This window comes from Nannospalax galili, unplaced genomic scaffold, assembly GCF_000622305.1.
Source record: "Nannospalax galili isolate Female #2095 unplaced genomic scaffold, S.galili_v1.0 scaffold1076, whole genome shotgun sequence".
Classification (NCBI taxonomy): Eukaryota; Metazoa; Chordata; class Mammalia; order Rodentia; family Spalacidae; genus Nannospalax; species Nannospalax galili.
Window position 1 is genome coordinate 82,999 of NW_008338348.1, and position 15,066 is coordinate 98,064.

General features: G+C 48.5%; 1 protein-coding gene across 1 annotated transcript in view; it reads left to right on the top strand.

Moving 5' to 3' along the window:
- Slc2a9 (solute carrier family 2 member 9) overlaps positions 1-15,066 on the top strand; it is a gene marked incomplete at its 5' end in the record, with an annotated part of 138,865 nt that overhangs the window by 80,396 nt on the left and 43,403 nt on the right. The window contains 1 exon segment of the mRNA XM_017798145.1: positions 1,893-2,003. Within this exon segment, the coding sequence (XP_017653634.1) occupies positions 1,893-2,003 (111 nt within the window).

Genomic DNA, 15,066 nt, shown 5'->3' on the forward strand with positions numbered 1-15,066 from the left:
TAATGCATCTCCCACTCATCTCCATCTTTTTATATCTATGACCCCTTCTTGGGGAAACCAAGGACAAATGTCCTTTACAAAATCAAAGAAATGAAATAAATCCACAGTCTTAACCTTTACTCCTCTTGTCTTGAGAGCCTCCCTCAACTGCGTAATATAAATCTGATGCTGGCTTAATTCTTGCCCCATGATCGGACAGCACAACTTACCTTCCTTTCAGTCCTGGTGTCTCCGAATTCCTTGAGATTTAGCGAGTGCACTCCTTCCTTTTTCCATCATCTCCCTCATGATATGCCCCCAGTATCCAGTCACCACGTTGGGCACCAGCTGTCCCGTCCCACGGGATCTGCAACGGGGTACCTGGATTGGGGAGTGGGGATTTGGATAGGGCAAGAGACAAGAGAAATGGAGACAAGACAGGGTTCTGAGCAAGTCTCGTTTATTGCAGCTCAAGCATGAGGTTAAATAGAGAGTGAAAACAAAGGAGCAAAGATTGAGAGTAATCATATCAGCCAGAACACAGGGGCCCAGATGTACTCTAAGGGAGGAATCTACTGATTAACGGAAAGCAGGGCAGTTTACTGGAAAAGAGTGCAAGGCCGTGGACCAAGGCTGCGGGCCAAGGCCACGAGCTCATCCCGTGCCTGCGGGAGGAGAGTGGGCAGAATGGAGAGTTACCAGCTTAGGTCTGTTCAGCAGTTTTGAGAAGTGGCTGAGCCTCAGGCTCCCAACAGCTGGGGGCCCTGACAACACAGTGGACAGTAACAGGGATGACAGAGTATATGGACTCCAGTTGGGGGGTGCGCTATGGGAGGCTGCCATTTGACAAGTGAGTATACGTAGATGAAAAGGATTGTTTGGGATGTTCTGTATGATATACACACATAAAATCAACAAATAAAAAATGAGTTCTATTTGAGGAAGAAGCATAAAAAATTGCTTCATGTTAATTAGTAGAGGTGATAAACATTACCATTGAAATCTACCTGATGACTTTATATCCAAACTTAGGTCCTCATGCTGGTTTAGCAAGCACTTTACTGACTGAGCCATCTCCTTGGCCCCTTGGTGCCAGAGCTCAGAAAAGAACCAACTGTGACTAGTAATAATCAGATACATAGAGATCAGAAACGCATGTGCAAACATCTTAATGTCAATTGCATTAAAAATGAATTTTTCTGTATGAAACTGTGTATTTTAATAATGAAATGGAGGTCTTTTTTCCTCACAGATATGGAAAGGTAATGCTTCTTCTAATCATGTGGTTATTAAATAAAAAAATAAATAAAATAAAAATAAAACATGAGAGCAGACCTCCTTGATAAAGTTTCTTTAGAAGAGGAGGAGGAGGAGGAGGAGGAGGAGGAGGAGGAGGAGGAGGAAGATGAGGGAGAGCAAGAAATTGGGGGGCGAAGGAAGACAAGGAGGAGGGGGCGACAGAGGCCAAAGGGGACCAGCGAGCAAAGGCACTTGGCACCAAATCCAACCTGGATTTGATCCCTGGGACCCACACGATAGGAGAGAATGAACTCCTGTATGTTGTCCTCTGACCTCCATATACTGGCACATGTCCCCCCACAGATGTGTGTGCACACATCCAATAAGTATAAAGATAAAGACGTTTCCTGCAAGTCCAACCAATGTTTCTGTCCCTACTCTACTGCCAGTCTTAACTGCAGGTGGTCTGGGAAGCAGTGCCTTCAGTGGGCAGGCATCACTCCCAGGAACACAAGAGTCTGTGAGTGAAGGATGTGAATGAAGGGTGGAATCCAGTGGCCACATCATGCAACTCACCTGCGACTGGAGAGGCGCAGAGAGAACCTTAGACCTGAGTCTAATTTAGGAAGGAGATCAAAGTCCCAGCTGACCTTCCTTTCTGTCTCACATTGTAGATCTGGTTCTACACCAACAGCATCTTTGGAAAAGCTGGGATTCCTGAGGACAAGATCCCCTACATCACCCTGAGCACTGGTGGCATTGAGACACTGGCTTCCATCTTCTCTGTAAGTCACTGAGGGCTTCCCAGGAAACAGGCAGGGATCAGGGTGAACTAATGGGGCTTGCTTCAAGAGTCTGGAGTCTGGATTTGGGTTTTCCTTGCCGACCCGGACCTCCAAGGTCAAAGTTGGCATGAGTAGGCAGAGACAACCTCCACCCCATCCTGTCACTGACTTGCTTTCAGTAGAGCACTTGATTTTGCTTTTTGTCTTTTCTGGGTCATTCTGACATGATATTCTTTTAAAAGAATGCTATTAAAAATGTAGAAGAGTAATGCGTGGGCCTCTTTCCCTTTCTAATTTTGTAGAGGGAAAATATTTCAATGTTTTACCATCCGCAAGTTTCACAAAAATTGGGCTGCACCTAATTCCTCTTAACAACTTTTACCTTGATCAGTAGAAGAGTCGGTCAGCCAGGGAAGACATGGTGGGAAAAGAGCAAAGGGTTTCGGTTGGTTTGTTTTTTGTGTTTTTTTTTTTTTTTAATCGTTGTATCAATACCAACTTATTAGGGTAAATTTGTAAAAATTCAGAAACTGGAGAGGAACAAGAGAATTCTCCCAGTCAGACTGTGTGGGGAGCCTGGGAGCTCCCTACTCCTCTCCAGGCCATGTTTAGCTCTGTTCCCCTCCTGTGAGGCAGCCATCCTGGTCCACATCCCAGCCTTGCTCCTGCCTCTGTGCAGGAAGTTCGTCAAGCAAGTTCCACTCTACTGTTTGTCAGGTGGGTTTTGATGGACTGCCCCACACAGACAGACTTTGAGAATGAGCTCTAGTGGGGAAGGCTTACCGGCCTCTGAAAACCCATTCTCTGGCGGTTTCCTTAACCTCCGCCCACCAGGTGGGGTTGTTGGACACCTCTGCTCAGAACACGACAGGCCAGGCTTCCATCCCAGTTCTGTTCCCTGTCCCAGCTCTCTCCACCTCAGCTCTATTCTGAGCTGCTGAACTCCAAGCAGGATGTCTCTATGACTCGGTTTCCCATTTCTATAAGGGCATGCCCCTGCCTCATAGACACAGACTGGGGAGTAAATGAACGACACTAAATGATTGGCAAAGCCAGATGATGGCAGTGCTCGGCAGACACCTACAGTCCTGCGTGCATGGGCAGCCACGCCCCACTGTCTGAGATGAGGCTGTGGGATGTGTCACTGCGGAGCAGAGGACTTCAAAGGGAATCTGACAATCTTTTGTGTGTTTGTGTGTGTGTGTGTGTGTGTGTGTGTGTCTATGTGTGTGTCTGTGTCTGTGTGTGTGCATGTGGAAATCAGAGGACAACTTGCAGGTATTGGTTCTCTCCTTCCACCACCACATGAGACATGGGGATTGAACTCAGGTCATCGGGCTTGGCAGCAAGCTCCTTTACATGCTGAGCCATCTTGCTGTCCCATCCCTGGCAAACTTTAGATGGATGAGGAAGTCAAGGCCAGGGTGACAAGGTGGGGTTAGAATCTGGGGGAAAGGAGGGAGAGCACTGTGGGAGCCTGCTGTCCCTGAGACCCTGAACTACTGTCTGTGAGATCTCAGGCCTGCACATACCACTTCTGAAAGTGCCCATTTGAAAGAGGGGCAAGTTGGGGGCAGGGGTGGGGGTAGGGATTGTGCTGTCCTGTTTTGGTCTCAGACTCTAGAGGCCACTCCCTTGGGCCTCCACAATGAGCATCTTTATCAAAACCTGCTGACTTTTGTCAAAGTCTTACTTGAACCTCAGAGAAAGAGGAGAAAGAAATAGCCCTTTCCTGGAAGAGAAGTGAGTCCCTCCTAAGCTCTCAGGAAACCGCAGACCCTGAAGAGTGCTCTGCACCCCCTTCAGACTGACCTCAGTGGCTCTCAGCCACTTAGCATATTCAAGGCTGGCGGTGGCAGAGCTCTTGCCAGCTCCCCTAGGCCAGCTGCTGAACTAGAGCTGGGCTCACAGGGCCACGGTACCTATCTGCAGGAGCTCACCACCAGTGCAGCCTGACTGTGGCCCTAGGAGGTGGAAACCATGGTTTCTAGGTTTGCAGGGACCTCATGCAGACCTTAAATACAGTCTTACAGCCTGGCACTGAGTGGATTTGTGTATGTCCACTTCACAAGCACCACATGGGGTCAGAGGTCTCTGTGGAGTTGGAATGATGTAGAGACACAGGCAGACCTGAAAGTACATGCACCACATGGAGCTAAGCTGTCCTGTGGGAGTCCAGGAGGGCTCCCTGGAGGAGGAAAGCAGGAAGAGTCATTGGTAAGAGTCCTTACTGCTCTTCCAGAGGACCCAAGTTCAGTTCCCAGCACCCACGTCAGGTAGTTCATACCCGCCTGTACATTTATAAACAACAGACACATATACATAAGTAAAAATAATAAAAATAAATTTAAAAATAGATGAATTAAAAATAAAGAGATGCAGATGTAAAGGCAGGAGAGAGCAGTGCTCGCAGGCAGTCCTTAGAATGGGAGTACTCACCCCAAGCCCCGGCAGCCATGAGAGTAAATGCATTGTGGGTCCTGGGGGTCAGGGACAGAAGGGCATCCTGGGGAGAAAGAGCACGGGCTTTAGAATTGGACAGCTCTACATTTGGCCTCCAGCACCCAAGTATAAGCCCGGCAGGCTTAGGGAAATTGCTGGAGATTTCTGAATTGATCTGTGCGTCTGTAAAATGGGTTGTCATCTTGGCCACCTATGACAGCAAAAATGACAATCAGTTCCCAAAGATGTCCAGGTCTGAATTCGTGGGCACTGTGAATATGTCAGCAGGAATGTCACAGTTGGAAGTGAGGATCTTGGGATGTGGCGGTCACCCTGGATTATCTGGGCAGTGGAATCACAGGGTCCTTGGAAGAGGACGTGCCAAAGTACAGGAGGTGCAGCCTGGAAGCAGTGGCTGTAGGGAAGGTGAGGGAGGAGTCTGAGGGGATCTCTGGGAGCTGGCCTAGCCAGGAGATGATCCTCCTGGTCTCCACCCTGATGCTCTGAGTTTTGCCCTGTGAGACCTGTTTCAGACTTCTGACCGCCCAACCCACAAACTGCTACCTCTGAGTTGTTTGAAGCTGCTAAATCGTTACAGTAGCAACAGGAGGGGGAGACAGCGCCTTACCTAATTGCCATGGAAATAGAATCAAAGTCCATCAGAGCCACTCCTTTCCCAAACTCCACATTCAGCAAGTCTGTGGCTCTCTCTGAAGTTTGTGCAAACTGCTTAAGAGGTCCACACTATGTCATCCAATCCTTCTGGGTAATTGCTTATCAAGAAGGGACATACTGGGTTTGATTTTTTTCTCCATACTGAGGTTTGGACGGTCTATTAAAACAGTTCTGAGGCCTAATAAAATTGAGACAGATGTCGTTACCGTTCTTTTGATCTTCAGGAAATTTGGACATCCATCAACAGCTGGTTTTCCAAATTGGCTTTCTGGCTTCAGCCTTGCTGTTAGAATGAGTGAACTTGTAGCCAGTATCATCCAGGCCCTGTGAGGCCGAGGGGCTGCAGTTCATGGGCTGTGGGGAGCTGTGGGGAGTTGGGGTCATAGAGAGCTGGGGCCGTGGGGAGCTGGCACTGGATCTGGTGAGAGGCACAGACTTGGCTTTTGCAACTTGGCGGCAGAATCCTCTGGTGGCAGTGAGGTTTTGGACTTTGCTACAGGGCCGAACTTTAAGGGTTCTGCTCCTGACAGGCCCCAGACTTTCTAAGAGTTCTGTGATCTTAGTATCACAGCCTTTAGAGTTTGCTGCTGAAGCACTGGATGCAGAGGAGAAAGGGAACCCAGGAAACAGAGCACCATGGGGCTGTGTTTGGGTTCCGTGGTTTCCTGGCCCTGCCGCTGGTCACTGGATGGGGTAACCTTGGGGCCAGCTACTTGATTTTTCTGATCTCCATTTCCTAGCTAGGGAAAGTGGGAGAGATACCAGGTCTATACCCCAGCATATGCTTCTGTGAGGGTCATCCGCAACTAATTCTGTGTTTAGTATTCAATAGAGACTCAGGACGTGTCAGTTGGGTGATGTGACTGTCTAAAACTCATGAGCCCAAAGCCCCAGTCCCACAGACTGTGGCCTCATTTGAAGAAAGGTCACTGTAGGTCTTGAGAGTTAAGCACAGATGAGGTGAAACTACAGGAGGTTGAGCCCCAGACTTATTAAAAGGGGGGAGGTTGATGCAGACACACAGGGATAGTGCCGCGTGAATGCTGGAGTTTTGCTGCTAAAAGACAAGAAACACCAGAAGGCAGGGGCGGGATGAGCAGACCCTCCTGTAAGCCCTACAGGGAGGGTGGCTCTGCCAGTACCTCACCTTGGCCTTGTGACCTGCAGAAAGCTGTGGCGACACTGTCCTGTTGCTTAAGCCCCCGTCTGCGACACTCTCTACCCACAGCCATGGAAACTAACCCAATCGCTATTAGTTATTAACATTCCCAGAGTGAAGAGACGTGGGAAGGGCCAAGGACACCCTCAAGCTAGAAGTGGAGGCTGAGGTCAGAAGGCTTATTCCTGCCCCATTCAGCAAGTGCTCTGGGCCAGATACAGGGCCAGACATGTGGGTTACAGAAAAGATGGAGGGCCCTGCCCTGGGGTGGTTTAGAAAGTGAAGGGCAATAGGGGTGGGGGTGGGGTCTATACTCCACAGTGAGAGGCTTGTTCAACTGGGTATCTGAGGAAAGGTGCTCCCAGCAGAGGGGACATTTGGAAGAAAGTCCAACCACAGAGAGAACGCACAGTGACCATGACCATAGAGTTTGAAGGTAGATCAGTTTAGAAGTGAGGTCAGCTTCAGTAGAGGAACAGAGACAGCCAGCCAAAATATCACCTTAAGAGAACCAGGGGACCAGGCCAGCCTCAGGCTCTGTTCCCTTTCAGTCCTCAGATGCTGACTGCTCAATTCTGAGGTCTGCTGAGACCCCTGGAAGTCAGAGGCAGGTGCTGCTGACTTAGGGCCAAGAATCCCCTTCCAGGTCATAGAGGAGATCGTAGAAGAGAGCAGAGCACCCCATCTTTGCTGACAAATGGCAATACTACACATATCTGTGGGCCAGATAAGTAGAGAGAAACACACACACACACACACACACACACACACACACACACACAGACTCTCTCTTATACACATTTACCTTTGAAGTAGAAATCTCCAAGTTAATTTTATGTTTCAGTGATTTAAATTTTTTTCAATTTAGAGAGATTCTGATTCCCAAGTACAGGATTATTTGTGACGTTCTGACTTTTGAACATGGATTTTACCCATTAGCCTGTGGACAGTCCAGGCTTTCCCAAGTCCCTGCTCCTTGCAGAGAGTTTTGATGTGTATTTCAAGCATGATGCTAAGCTGGGAAGGGTGAGACTGGCACTGCGTCTTTCTCCTCCCTCCTCTCACTGTCCTGTTCCCAGCTCCCATCCTTCAGCTGCTGAGAGAGTCAGGGTAGCTGCAGTGAGGACTGAGAAGTGCAAAGGGTCAGGGTCAAGGTTGGGAGAATCCCTTCCCTGGGGAGATGCAAACAATGTCCACCTCCTTTCCATAAAGTTCAACAACAAATCAAAGTTTGAGTTCACCAATGTTCTGCCTAGGGAGCCCAGGGAGTTTATTGGGCTTACTTACAGATCAGGGGTAAGGGGCTACTCATAGAAGCATGGATGGTCCCAGAGTAGTCACACTGGGAAGGCTTCACCCAGCATGGAGGATGGCTTCCCCCGTGGCCACATAGATGGAGCCCCTTCACTTAACCTTCTCCAGTGTGTGCGCTCTAGACTCCTCAGGACCCCAGGCCACATGTAGAATTTAATAAGAATGGCTGGGAGGGGAGACTGAGATCTCAAATGAGGGTCCAATGACCCTCCCCACCCTCTCCTTCACCGAAGGAACTCAGCAGTCCACAGACCCCATCAGGATGGCCTCTTGAAGGAAGGCACAGCAGATCCAAAGAAGACGGCAGCTGTTCTGCCCCAAGGACCAGGTTTAACAACAAGGTTCCTCGGTGCTGGCCTAACCCAGGCCATGTCTCCACCCAGCGCTCGAATGTCTCGTGTGGATTGCCACTTGTCCTTGCCTCAGTGGCTAGTGCTGCTGGGGAAACTGCACAGAGTTGCTGAAAAATATAAAGTTAAAATGTGTGTATCTGTGCGTGTGCCTGTGAAAGAGAGGCCCTCACATGTGTTCCCACACAGATATTTCATAAGTGAGGCTCCCATGAAGCCATTTGAAATCTCTTGGCTACCCAGAGAAGGGCTTTGCCTTTGGGTAGGACCCTGTGAGCAGAAATACCTGGACCAGACCGGCTGGGGGTCAGGGGGCCTTCCTCCACGGCCTCTTGGACAGCATGCCTGCCCCAAGCATCCAGCCAGCCAGATGAAGACTGAAGGTTTGGGAATCAGATTTAGGAAAGGCCCCAGCCTGGGGTAGACAGAGAACAGAGAGTCTCCTAAGATCAAATTCTCACCTTTGTGAGGGAATGAATTCTCATTGGTAAGGTAGTCCCTGAAAAACCCAGCCATCCCCCCAGCATTGAGGACCTGGTACCATTCGTATGTGGCTAGGAATGTAAAATGCAGTAGAGACCATGGTGGAGGCATAGACTCTATAAAGTCAAATGTGGGAAGGGTATAGAGATTCATTAAGGAATGTTTGATTAGCTAACTTGGAATGAGGGTTGACTTAGGCCATTTTCCTTCTTTCCGTCCTCTCTCTTCTGCGCTCCTTCAGTGGTGGCCCATCTTCGGATATCAGTGGCCTGTGTGGGCTTGCCAGGGCTGCCACAATAAGTGGTACAAACTCAGTAGTGTCTCTCATGGGGATGCATCCTCACGGTTCCAGGGGCCATCCTCACAGTTCGGACCATCCAAGGTGTGGGCAGTCTTGTCTCTGGCCTCTAGTTGCCAGAGTTTGTTAGCCATCCTCAGTGCACCTTGGCTGATGAAAGAAGCATCCCCCTCCTCCATCTCCTCCATCTCTACCCTCTCCTCCACCTCCACCCCTCCTCCATCTCCACCCCTGTTCCCCTCCCTTCCCCCTCTACATCCATCACCCACCTCTGCCTCCAGCTTCATGTGGCATTTTGTCTCGTCACGTCTGTCTGTCCACATTTTGCCTTTTTTATAAAGTCACCAGTCAAGAGGAATTACTGCCATAGTCATGTCATGGCTGGCCCGCCACCCATTTCCCTCGCTCCACTCTGGGCCCTTGTCTGATTGAGTCAGCATGGGTCTTGTGCAAGATGCCACCACAAATTCACATGAGCAAGCTTCCAGTGAGTGGCCTGAAAGCCTCTGTTCCCTGTGTTCATGGATCAACCCCGATTCTTACAATCTTTCCACCCCTTCTTCTGCACTGGTCCCTGAGCCGTGGGTGGGTGAGGATCAATATAGGAGTCCTATCCAGGGACACACATTCTGAAGTCTCTTATTCTCTAAAAGTTAGCAAGTGTGGCCTTCTGTGTGTATCACACTCTGTTGTATAAGGAAACTTCACTGGTGAGAATTGAGGGATGTATTAGTGTTTTCTCTACCCTCTGTTCCACTATGTTCCATGAGCCTTAGGTGTAAAGGTTCCACTGTAGATATGTCACCTAGAGCTGGGCATCTCTCAGACGTGTAGTCTCTGTGTGTGGTCAGTTGTAGAGCTCTGCAGTAGCCTTCATTGTTGCAAAAAGCCATGTTCTTCTCTCCTCTTCCTCCAGCTAAACACTGCCACTTTCCCCACCTCCCAGAACAAACGCCCCCAAGGCAACCCTCAAAGGAGGGAAAACGTTCATCACTTACTTTCCTGAGTCTGTGCTACTTCATTTATGTAACAGCTTCAAGTTCCACCCATTCACCTACCCTTCCATGCATAAGGATTTACCCAAGAGAACTCAAAGCCCACATCTACTTAGAAGCTCATACACTAGTGCTCATAACAGCTTTATGTATCAGAACCCAAACCTGAAAGCAACACAATATCCATTAGTAGGTGGGTGGAGAAACTAATTGTGGTATATCCATACAGTGGAATGAATATTGCTCAATGGCTATTACTCAAGAAACATTCATGTGTTTCACAAAGAAGATGGCTCTCGAAAACACTGTAAACATCCACAGAAAATTCTAGAAATGGCAGCTGTAGCCCCAGTGCTAGAAAGCGGATCAAGGTGTGCCTGGGGTTGAGGGAGGGGACACAGGAAGTTCTTGGGGTGATGGATATGTTCTGTATCTCAACTACAGTTGTGGTGTTAGGTAAGGAATGTAAATTTGTCAAGAACACATTAGAGTTAAAATGAGAATACATTATTAAACAAAAACTATCACTCAGTAAAGTTGACTTTTAGGATCCTAACCAGAAATATTTTGACTTTCTTATTTCCACTGGGTCCCAACACACTGGGAAGGGACAGTGACTGCAGTGGGTGAATAGCCTTGTGACCCAGGAGTCCCCAGAAGAGTCCCTAGCAGCATCAGAGCCTGACAGCTGGTCCCCAGCTGACACCAGTAACCTTCAAGAGCAGCTCTTTACGTTTAGAGTCTCCTCTGATGGCTCTAGAGTGGAAAGACCCAGTTTACTGTCATCTCATCAGACAAGCTGCACTTTAACAGGGCTTAACAGAGGGAGTAGGGAGGAAGGAGAGGAAGTGATACTGTTCCCTGACAGGGTGAGGAGGACTGTTTCCTCATTCCTTCTCTCCCAAAGCTGTGTCCTCAGGTCCTTCCTGGACCATCCTTAGAGCTCTGCCATTTCCAAATCAAGGAGAATGTGCCAGGTTCACACTGGTTCAGTTTACTGCTTCCTGAGTCACTTCAGGGAAACAAAACAAAAGCCAGGTCCCCTCCCCTGCAAAGCTCTCGAATGCTGATGTCATGGTGTACAATATTAGTTCTCACCTGGCTTCTGTTTGGGGGCACATTTCAAATGCTGAAATTGTGGGTGGCTTGCTTCAAGAAACTTCCCTCCTCTCACATGCTAGCTGTGTGCGTGCCCATACAGTCAGCTGAAGAAACATTTGGAATGTTTCAAACATTTTTTGTTCATTTCTAGTAGAGTGTAGCATATTGTTATATTTCTGTATAATACATCTTAACCTTAGAGTAATAGTAACAGAGAGGGATCAGCTCACCATAATGTACAGTGTGTAATGATGTGACACTTTAATCTCTATAACTGTGACACATTGGCCTCAGCTCAGCTGCCACACTGTCAGCTGCAGTGTAACAAGGTATAACATATGTAGATCTCGCAGTAACAGTGTCCCCTGAGACCCTGAAACTCTCTCTGCCAATATCTGAGCTGATTTCAGCACTGTGTGCCACTGGGGATTCTAGCTCAACTCCTCTGAGATCCTTGGCCACAAAGCCCCCATCCCCCAGCTCTAAGCAGCTTTCACTTTAGCTGTGGGCCACGGGACCAGCTATGCTATCCTTAGATTTTTGCAAGGATACATTTTACATGGTTATAGAAATTTACTGGCATGGGTATTGAATACACACACACACACACACACACACACACGCGCGCGCGCGCACACACTAATTACATACACAATTTATGCATATTACTCACGCAGCCCTGGAACTCAGGACAGAAATTTGCTTTGTCATCCATTAACTATTTTCTAGTCTTTTGTTTCTCTTTCTTTCTTTCTCTTTCTTTCTTTCAACAAAAGCTCAACTTGGACAATTGAAAAATAAGTAAGTTAGATAATAATCACATGCCCCAAACACAGCTAGGTATTACAAAGTACTTCTGCATGTATTTTCCCAGGCTTAGCCAATTATAATTTACAAAACCATGCATATAATATATGGCTTTACAGAAAATTCTACGTTTTACTTAAAATTGTATGCTGAGAATTTTCCCGGGCTATCTAAAAATTACTTTTAAATATTTTAATCCCCGTATGCTTATCATCTAGCCCTCCAATATTTACTTTACATCTCAATGGTTGGTGGGGCTATAGACTGTCTCCTCACTAGATAAACAATACATTGTGATCTTTGGCCATGAATCATTGACCTTGGTATCAATAACAAGAGGGAATGGCAGAGGCCCGGCTGTGGTTTCCTTTATACCAGCTCACTTCTGAATCCCCCTGAGTAATTCACTCTGCAGTGTTTGACAACTCCCATGACTGCACTTAGCCTCTATTTGTTCCCGGTTGGCTCGACCTGCCAGTTTCCACTTGTTGAAAAGTCAGGGTGTCCTGCTTGCCTCCAAGCCTGCTCACTTTCCAGGAGTCTTATGACCTTGGGACCTAGCTCCTTGTTCCTGATGCCCCAGCAGCCCCACTGATCTCTCCTCTTTGATGAGCTCTAGATCATGACAGCCCCGGGTAGTGGTGAAGGGCATATCTTAACTTCTGCTCCTCGCTTCCTCCATGACTGTCCCTGGCCCCTCCACACTTCCCAGTGAGTAAACTAGACCCTTGTCTCTCTGGCCTCCTGCCCTCCCACATGCTGGCCCTTCTACCCGCTGCATGTCTGCCTTGCAAAGATGGACACCGCTGCATCAGTAACATGAGCTCAAGGTCAGTCAGGGGTGCTTCTGGGTTCTGAAAACAGTGATGCAAGGGCTTCTTGGAGCAGGGAGGCGGAGGGCCAGCCAGTTGCTCAACACTCCTCTTTGTGTTCAAGGTCAGACATCCAGGTGGGACAGCAGGCTACTATAAATTTTGCCTGTTTCTACTTTGGGAAAATTAATGGGCTTTGCAGGTGACACCAGCTCCACTCCTCAGCCCCGTGCCTCGGGCAAGTTTCCACAGCCTCATGCCTTGGTTTTCTCACCTGTACAACTGAGGCAAACAAGACCTGTTTCATAAAGATATTTGTAGGGACTGAATGGGTTGCTACATGAACTGTGCTCAGTGCAGCACTGAGAACAAAGCAGGTTCTCAACAAATGCTGTTCCCTAGACTGACCCCATGGGCATCACAAAAGAGAGGTTAAGTCACAAAAGAGCTGGCCCACATGCTCAAGGCCATGAGCTGTTCTCCACCTGACTGCTGCTGCCTTAGTTTCTGCTTTCTATGGGCATCCTCACCAAGTTCAGTTCAGGCACGGCATGCTCTCCGCATCTCACAGCTAACCATGCTGATACTACCATCCCCACTTTCCAGGTGGGGAAACTGAGGCTCGGAGTGCATCACTCAGTCACCATCGGTCACTCAAACAAGGCTGAGTGGCAGAAGTAGGATGTGAACGTACCATTGCCTCTCTTAAGGTCCATGTCTTCTAGACAGCTATGTCCTGTTGTCTTGGGTCAGGTTCCCAGAAGGCCATGTTCAGAGGCCTGGGTCTGCCGTTTCCTGGGACAGCAGGAAAAAGCCCTTCCAACAATTCAGGGTGTCCTGCTTGCCTCCAAGCCCCTGACCTTGCATCAAAGGCCTCTCCTGCCCCTTCAGTGTTGTGCCCAGGTGACTGGCAGGCCCTTGACTCTGGGCTGTGCCGATGGCCCTGATGCACTGTGTTCCCAGCTGGCCTACAGGGCTATGTTCTCTGGATGGCAGCTGCCTCTCATCCCCTATGCCTGTTATGTCGTGAGCTGCCCCAGCTTGGGTGAGGGGAATGCGCATCTCCTGGGAAGCTTGACATCTGACTCCTATGGCACAGGGCAGGAGGGGAAAGGAAAGGGCAGAGCACTGGGTCCCCACGGCACAGCCCTCAGCAGAGACCCCAAGGCTTCTGGTGAGATTGCCCCTTTTCCTTTCTGTGTCACCCGCACACCCGAATGTATAGCCCGAGTAGATTCTGCTGTGATAGTCTCAGGAGCCAGGAAAAAGAACCAGCCTAGGTGTCCAGCAGCAGGTAAAGAAAATGTGGTACAGAGACACAACAGAATTGTATTCATCCATAAATGAAAATGAAGGCATGACAGTTGCAACACCAAGATGCAACTGGAAATAATTATGTTAAGCAAAATAAGCCAGAATCAGAAAGCAAATACCACAGGTTTTCTTTTACACAGAAATTATAGATGGATGATAGATAGATAGGTAAATAGAAGATAGATAGATAGATAGATAGATAGATGATTGATAGATAGACAGATGATAGAGACAGACAGATAGACAGAGATAGATAGAGAGATAGATAGTTAGTTAGTTAGATAGATAGATAGATAGATAGATAGATAGATAGATAGATAGATAGATGAGAGAGAGCAAGAGAGCAAGAGACAGCAAGAGCGAATGTCAGTCACAAAAGTAGAAGACCATACAAGGGGAAAACAGATGGCACTCTCAGTAGAACCCTTCCCACCTCCAAGCCTTTGATCCAGCTGACCCTCTCCCTGACAAGCTCCCCCCACCAGCTCTGCCTGCTTCTGACTCCTCCAGGAAGCCCTACCTGACTGCTCAATTGAGATCAACTGTGACTGTTGACAAAGACACCCTGGGTTCAATGCCAGGCCTTCTTGCTTACTGCTACTTGACGTCTACTAGGTTACTTCATCTCCCTAATCCTCAAATTTTTCCTTTACTGTTTCCTTTTCATGTGTTGAGACCAGGGTCTCCAAGTAACTCCAGCTGGCCTGGAACTTACTATGTAAACCAGGGAGCTGGCTTCAATCTCACAAAGATCTGCCTGCCTCTGTCTCCCAGGTGCTGGGATTAAAGCCATGTGCCACTACGCCCGGCCTCCTGATGTTTTCTTTTATGAAAGGGTGGGGACAGGGAGAGAAGGCACCTAACACAATCAGAAGACCTAACACGTATAGCTTTCCCTTGTTTAACCCACCCATTCTCTCAGGCACCTTTGTTGGCAATGTTTTCATGTCCCTATCACAGAGACTGTGGGATGTGATGTCACAGGCTGTAGTGCACATCTGTGAGGTAGGAGAGCCAGGATAAAAGACCAAGCCTGCCTGCTTCTCACACGTGCCTCCAGTTTATCATTTTAGGGTACTGCTTTACTCACCTTGGCTGCAGACAATGAGCCAGTGGGAAGGGATCCCTTCCAGTCCTAGAGCAGCGGGGCTGGGTGGTAAAACAGGGGCTTCAGGGGCTGCTTAAGGTGGTCCTCCTGGATCAATCTCCAGTGTGAAGCTGGTCTTCCACTGTTGGGTCCCAGATCATGGTCCATGGTCCCTTGTTCTTGATGCTCAAGGTTGAATAACTCCCTCTCTCCCTCTCTCTCTCTC